Source organism: Anoplopoma fimbria, chromosome 17 (genome assembly GCF_027596085.1).
Source record: "Anoplopoma fimbria isolate UVic2021 breed Golden Eagle Sablefish chromosome 17, Afim_UVic_2022, whole genome shotgun sequence".
Classification (NCBI taxonomy): domain Eukaryota; kingdom Metazoa; phylum Chordata; class Actinopteri; order Perciformes; family Anoplopomatidae; genus Anoplopoma; species Anoplopoma fimbria.
This window is the reverse complement of record NC_072465.1, coordinates 18,178,796-18,186,834: the sequence shown is the minus strand read 5'-3', so window position 1 is coordinate 18,186,834 and position 8,039 is coordinate 18,178,796. Positions and strand designations below refer to the sequence as shown.

General features: G+C 37.3%; 1 protein-coding gene across 1 annotated transcript; it reads left to right on the top strand.

Moving 5' to 3' along the window:
• The first annotated feature begins 2,087 nt into the window (after positions 1-2,087).
• On the top strand, positions 2,088-8,021 carry LOC129105403 (alpha-1,3-galactosyltransferase 2-like). Its single transcript, XM_054616403.1, has 5 exons — positions 2,088-2,439; positions 2,551-2,640; positions 2,756-2,851; positions 6,778-6,915; positions 7,061-8,021. The coding sequence occupies exons 1-5, from the start codon at positions 2,435-2,437 to the stop codon at positions 7,743-7,745; spliced, it is 1,014 nt and encodes a 337-aa protein (XP_054472378.1). The 5' UTR covers positions 2,088-2,434; the 3' UTR covers positions 7,746-8,021.
• The last annotated feature ends 18 nt before the right edge of the window (positions 8,022-8,039 follow it).

The window sequence follows — 8,039 nt, the reverse complement described above, 5'->3', positions numbered from 1 at the left end:
ATTGGTGAAAAGCTTTATGTTTTCTTTGCCTGTAAAGGGATTGTTCTGCAAAACAAGTTAAACAATATAAAAAGATAAAGGACGGCATTGTATTCATCAGCATACCTTTATTATTATTATGTTCCTTTATTGATCCCCATGGGGGGCCTCATCAGACCCTTTCTTTAGTGCACCAGGTTTTACTCTTTTCACTCAACAAAAAAGTGATCGTAGTTATGTGACTCAAAGCTGTAGACTTGTTTTACAATGGACCACTGCAACAGCTGAAGATTAAGTTTCAGTTGGATTATGCACAGAACAATGGCAGTTAAGAGGAAGGAAGTGTCTGTTCTAAGAAACCATGTGATGACCTTTGATAAACAAACTGCAGCAACACATGTGAGATAAAATGTGTTCTGGTGCTAATTCAGTTTGATGACAGTTGAGGGTTTTAAAAAACAGCCTACTACAACTTCCACAGACTGTAGCCTGTAAAGTGTGGAGGCCCAAAGTGGCATTATGGAATAATAAAAGGTGACATGAAAAAAAGTTACATAAAAAAGAAATGGCTGTTTTGTGGAGCATTTAGCAGTCTCAGAGAAAGTGGGTAGAGAAAGAGCTAAAGCGAGTGAATATTGAACACTAAATCCTCCGAATGTATCTAGGTACATTTACTCAAGAACTGTGCTTGAGTACTTTTCAAGATACTTATACCTTACTTGAGTATTTTCACTCATTGTGTTACTTTACACTCATGCTCATCTACATTTATTTCACAGTGTTAGTTGTTTGTTACTTTTCTGACTACAATTGAACATATAAAAAACACATGATGAGATTTTAAAGTACAATGCATTGTTAAGGATTAAACTAGTCGTTTCCAAACTCTTGGTTTGTGTAAGCAGTGTCTAGTTTTGGCTTCCTAACACGTTTCAAATCTCTTTGAGTCACAAAGATATTTTCCCTTTCAATTTATCAGCTCTTTGAGGCCCAAAGAGGTGAAACCCTCAAGAAAACAGACAACAAAGGTTATATAAAAGTCTAAGAGCAATAACTACACATTTGTGTATCAGAAATTTCCGACCGTTTGTACTTCACTAATCATTTCAGGACAGCTCATATTAATCTGGTGATAGTTTGGAGGCGTCTGACTCCTAGATTAAGAACCACTAAACTAAACTACTTAACTCTATAAAAAGTAGTGCCACCTCGAGCAGCTACAACAGTAAAATTCAGCTTTACACATTAATGCATATTATATCAGCTACAAGAGCCAATTTTTTGCCAAAAGGATTACTTTTACTTGAAATACATTAACATGTATCTGATAATACTCTTGTTCATTTACTTAGGCAGCATTTTAAACTTGGATTTGTATTTTTACATTATGTCTTGGGTACTAGATAAAGGATCCGAGAAGTGTCTTTAATCACAGACAATAAACCACAAACAGGAAGGTGGGCGAGGAGCAGTATACAGCATTCAGAGCGTCTATATAGCAGCAAACAACTATATGTAAAAACTGAGTGCTGACACACAGACAAAAATATTTGGGCCTCAGGCAGTTATGTAAATTAAACTTTAAAACTTTTGTTAAACAGCTGACAACTCGATCCATCTGGAACATGACAAGACACAGATGTTGAGCAAACCCTGAAACAGGCCTTTTAAATCAGATTAAAGGCTTGCACTCAGGTTGGAGGAGGCCCCATGTCAGGAATTCTTCACTGATTAATCAAGTGTTGTTATCATAAAATACTATGCTATACTAATACTTGAGGCTATTAAAAAGCTTGTATCATTAAAGAACTTGTGAGATCATTTCTCACTCAAAGCAAACAATTTCCACAGTAAGAAATAACAACAGGTGACCTCAGGCATACATTTAGAACATAAGGGGCATGCTGCAGTATTTATTCAGACCTTTTTTACTGGTTGTGCTGTTTATTGGTCATTCATGTGTGTAATCGTTCACTTTGTAAACTCATTATGAATATGATCGATACAATTGATCGCCACTGTGATTGTGTGACAAACGGCTCCATGGGATGAAATAATGACGATAGCAGCCACCTAATGGGCGTGTTTAGGCGGTCGGTGTGGATACCCAGCTCTTTTGTAGGGGAACATTACTAGTGAAGGCATACAACAAACCGTCCACGCGCTCAATTATTGATCTGAGGAGAATTGTTTCTGTCCTTGGTGCCATTTTTAAACTGGATTACCTAATTTATTTATTTTTTAAAATCTGATTGTTTCCCATTTTTATTGTGTTATGGAGACATGCGCATCGGCCCTCCCACTTTCTATTCAGAGCAGTTTCGACACTCAACTTTCGCACAGTAGAAAGGTAGGCTGTCCGTTGACACACCTGATGGACTTTAAGGTGGAAGCAGAGCGGATTCTGCGTAGACAGTTCATGGTCTACTGAGCCTGGAAGCCACCGTTTTCAACCATGGGGTATCTTAACATATTTTAAAACTCAACAATATTGGTTAATTAATTGTGCCACAGAGTTTTGCATTTTCAGAATTATGATTCAGAGTTTAATCTGACTTTCTTTTCCTGTAGGCATGTTCAGACGATGAAGGGTGTTTTGAAATGTTTATTCTGCATTCCTGTCGTGCTCTGTGTTTTCTACTTAATATCTCCATCTTTACGGTGAGTCTGTATTTAAATTCAAGAGACAACACTTACTGTTCTAGATCTATTCATAAGCTTAAATGCAAACATAACATTATTTCAATTTGGTAATTATTTTTGTTTTTGATATCAGAATGTTACTAGGCCTTCTCCCTATGGACAAATGCACGTTGGAAAGTTCAAAGATGCTGGTTTTTGACAACAGTGTGGACTCCAGCCTCGACCTTTGGTAAGTCCATTAAGGCCTTATGTTTGGGCTGCACAGAATGTCCAACCTGAGAGAAGTCAAACCAACACTACCATGTTTGACATGTTGAGAAGCCACTTCAATGATCAATTTACCGTTAATTATTACCATACTAAAGTAAACTGAATGTTTCAGGGTTCTTAAGTTGATGGTGTATTATATTCGTATTAGTCTGTTGCAATTATTGTTTTCGTAGTAATTTGCCTCTGCACTATACTTTTGCTCTGGTTTATGCTTTAAGATGCTTGTTTAAGAAAGGAGATGCACTTATGACTTCTGGTGACTAGTAGTTCTCTTGAATACCTATGTTGAATACACTTATTGTAAGTCGCTTTGGATAAAAGCGTCTGCTAAATGACTGTAATGTCATGTAAATGTAATGGTGTCCCCTTAGTTGTTAGGACATTTTAAAGACGAAATGATCAATAGTATAATTTAATAACTGCAGCCCGAAACTTTAGATTTATAAAAGGCTGATGTGGTTTAAACAGTGTACTGAAAGAAAATCAGCTTACCCTTCACAATGTGAATACAATATAATTACTAATAAATTATATATATAAATCAAACTATGGTAATTATTACAGCAAATTGAAAGCTATAGAGTGGAATTAACTTGGTCACAGCACTCTGACAACTAAAGTTGCACAGAAGGGCAACAAAATACGTGTTTTACTTCAACCAGAAATTATGGATGATTTCACATACAAGAAACATTTTAAATATAGGAAAAGGAAATTTAAGAAGCCAATCAGTTTTTACTGGAATTACTTAAGTTTAGGAAAATAAATAATACTGAAACTGAATTTCTGTAACATAAACAGTTAGCTGGCAAAATGCATGTAATAAAGAAGTGAGAGTCTCTTTATTGTAATGCAAAATACAAAAAGTAAAATAAAATAAGAGAAAACTCATTGCAGTGCGGTTGCTTGTTAAAGCTTTCTAGGTCATTGAGACAACATGCTTGGTAGAAGAGCTGCTGTGGGTTTTGTTGCTTTAGTGTGATGGTACATAAAGAGAATAATGTGGAGGCTCTAATGTGGAGGCTCTGTGGCACGATGAGAGTCATCTCAACAAGTACATGTGGATTCACAAACCGAGCAGGGTGCTTTCTCCGGAGTACTGCTGGGACACAAGTATCGGCTACAGGAGAGACATACAAGTCACCCGACTACTGTGGGCACCAAAATATTATGATACACTTCGCACACCTTAGTGCAAAATTGCCTCCTATATTTAGTGAAAGACATTACACTCTCAGGTTGTCGGGCTAGTGTGTTTGATTTCCAAATTGGTTATGGCTTCTTTCATTGATTGACTGCTGCAGCCTAGGTAAATCTATGGAAATGTTGCCCTTGCTTCATTGTCAGTGTGGTGATTACATACAAATTGTAGACTGTCTGTGCTAGTTGATAAGATTTATATTTATGTGGGAGTCAGTTTGTCAAATTTCCCCACTGCGGGACTAATAAAGGATTATCTTATCTTTTATACCAATGTTTCCCAAATCACCCTTTTATGATTTTATGATACTGATTATTTTATTTTATTTTTGCGCTGTTTTTTTCCAGTTTTGTTAATTCATTTATTTATTTTTTATTAGTCTTAAATTCAGTTCGTAATAGCACTTATTAAGTCTACTCAGCTTGTCACTCAAATGTCAAAGCTTTACATTTTTTGATGATGACTGACCCCATTTATATTATTGGAGTAGGATGGAAGTACAAATGCAATATATTTTGTAACACAACCTTGAAAATGATGCGTGCAGCGGTGTTTACCACAAGATTGTGTGATACTATGGTGGGTAGACCCCCGAAACTTTAGATTTATAAAAGGCTGATGTGGTTTAAACAGTGTACTGAAAGAAAATCAGCTTACCCTTCACAATGTGAATACAATATAATTACTAATAAATTATATATATAAATCAAACTATGGTAATTATTACAGCAAATTGAAAGCTATAGAGTGGAATTAACTTGGTCACAGCACTCTGACAACTAAAGTTGCACAGAAGGGCAACAAAATACGTGTTTTACTTCAACCAGAAATTATGGATGATTTCACATACAAGAAACATTTTAAATATAGGAAAAGGAAATTTAAGAAGCCAATCAGTTTTTACTGGAATTACTTAAGTTTAGGAAAATAAATAATACTGAAACTGAATTTCTGTAACATAAACAGTTAGCTGGCAAAATGCATGTAATAAAGAAGTGAGAGTCTCTTTATTGTAATGCAATCTCGTAATACAAAAAGTAAAATAAAATAAGAGAAAACTCATTGCAGTGCGGTTGCTTGTTAAAGCTTTCTAGGTCATTGAGACAACATGCTTGGTAGAAGAGCTGCTGTGGGTTTTGTTGCTTTAGTGTGATGGTACATAAAGAGAATAATGTGGAGGCTCTGTGGCACGATGAGAGTCATCTCAACAAGTACATGTGGATTCACAAACCGAGCAGGGTGCTTTCTCCGGAGTACTGCTGGGACACAAGTATCGGCTACAGGAGAGACATACAAGTCACCCGACTACTGTGGGCACCAAAATATTATGATACACTTCGCACACCTTAGTGCAAAATTGCCTCCTATATTTAGTGAAAGACATTACACTCTCAGGTTGTCGGGCTAGTGTGTTTGATTTCCAAATTGGTTATGGCTTCTTTCATTGATTGACTGCTGCAGCCTAGGTAAATCTATGGAAATGTTGCCCTTGCTTCATTGTCAGTGTGGTGATTACATACAAATTGTAGACTGTCTGTGCTAGTTGATAAGAGTTATATTTATGTGGGAGTCAGTTTGTCAAATTTCCCCACTGCGGGACTAATAAAGGATTATCTTATCTTTTATACCAATGTTTCCCAAATCACCCTTTTATGATTTTATGATACTGATTATTTTATTTTATTTTTGCGCTGTTTTTTTCCAGTTTTGTTAATTCATTTATTTATTTTTTATTAGTCTTAAATTCAGTTCGTAATAGCACTTATTAAGTCTACTCAGCTTGTCACTCAAATGTCAAAGCTTTACATTTTTTGATGATGACTGACCCCATTTATATTATTGGAGTAGGATGGAAGTACAAATGCAATATATTTTGTAACACAACCTTGAAAATGATGCGTGCAGCGGTGTTTACCACAAGATTGTGTGATACTATGGTGGGTAGACCTTTGGCCCTCTAGAGGGGTACGGCATGCTAACCCCGAAGAACATTTTGTAAGTTTTAAAGTTAAATGCATTAAAATGGTGCACTTTGAGAGCAAAATTAGGAGGCTAGATCTATGAGGTGTGCCCTTGTTCTAGCAGGGGTGGAATGTAACTGAGTACAGTTAGGCTACTCATGTACTGAATTACTTAAGTTTAGGAAAATAAATAATACTGAAACTGAATTTCTGTAACATAAACAGTTAGCTGGCAAAATGCATGTAATAAAGAAGCGAGAGTCTCTTTATTGTAATGCAATCTCGTAATACAAAAAGTAAAATAAAATAAGAGAAAACTCATTGCAGTGCGGTTGCTTGTTAAAGCTTTCTAGGTCATTGAGACAACATGCTTGGTAAAAGAGCTGCTGTGGGTTTTGTTGCTTTAGTGGATGTTTTGCATGTTATGTAAATTGCAGTGCTGAGCTGCATGTTGGTAAAGACGAGTTTAAAGAAATGTGTGCAAAAAAAAATAGAAGAGCTGCTGTGGGTTTTGTTGCTTTAGTGGATGTTTTGCATGTTATGTAAATTGCAGTGCTGAGCTGCATGTTGGTAAAGACGAGTTTAAAGAAATGTGTGTAAAAAAAATACAAAAAAGAATTAAAAGAAATAAAACACACAAAAATGATGAGAGAAACCTATCCAAAACTATTTTTAAAGTGAATGTCTTTTATTTTTTATTATAATAATTTTCGTGTACTGCAGGTCCAGATCTGACGTGCAAACATGTACATCTTGGAACGCTCCCATCATCTGGGAAGGGATGTTTGACCCTGACCTCTACGACGAGGTGCACAAGAAGGAAGGATCATCTGTGGCTCTAACGGTGTTTGCTGTGGGCAGGTCTGTTTTCACATTAATACTGTAATAACTGTTCATCACACCGGAATACATCCTAGTCCGCCAACTGCTTATTTGTTTATGTGTAATTGTGATAACTATTATGATGTAAACACGACATTGTCCTTGTCTCCCCTTCCGCCCAAAGGTACCTGGATGCTTACCTGATGACCTTCCTAAACTCATCAGAGCATCACTTCATGTTGGGATTGCCCGTGACGTATTACGTATTTACGGATGTGCCAGAGAAGGTGCCAGACATCAAGCTCGCTCCTCAGAGAAGCATAAAGGTCATCAAAGTGGAGAAGAACTCCAGGTGGCAGGACATCTCTATGATGCGAATGAAAGCCATATCAGATGCCATCGGGTCGGATATTCGCCACCGCTGCTCGCATGTCTTTTGCTTCGATGTGGATCAGGTGTTTACTGGCAGATTCGGCTCGGAGGCTCTGGGAGAATCTGTGGCTCTGCTCCACGCCCACTACTACCACCTCCCAAAGAGTTTGTTTACCTACGACCGCAACCCTAAGTCCCAGGCGTACATGCAAACTGGGGATTTCTACTACCATGCTGCCATCTTTGGAGGCTCGTGGAAGAGTGTAAAAGCGTTGACTGACGCCTGCTATCAGAGCATCATGGAGGATAAAGAGAATAATGTGGAGGCTCTGTGGCACGATGAGAGTCATCTCAACAAGTACATGTGGATTCACAAACCGAGCAGGGTGCTTTCTCCGGAGTACTGCTGGGACACAAGTATCGACTACAGGAGAGACATACAAGTCACCCGACTACTGTGGGCACCAAAATATTATGATACACTTCGCACACCTTAGTGCAAAATTGCCTCCTATATTTAGTGAAAGACATTACACTCTCAGGTTGTCGGGCTAGTGTGTTTGATTTCCAAATTTGATTATGGCTTCTTTCATTGATTGACTGCTGCAGCCTAGGTAAATCTATGGAAATGTTGCCCTTGCTTCATTGTCAGTGTGGTGATTACATACAAATTGTAGACTGTCTGTGCTAGTTGATAAGATTTATATTTATGTGGGAGTCAGTTTGTCAAATTTCCCCACTGCGGGACTAATAAAGGATTATCTTATCTTTTATACCAATGTTTCCCAAAT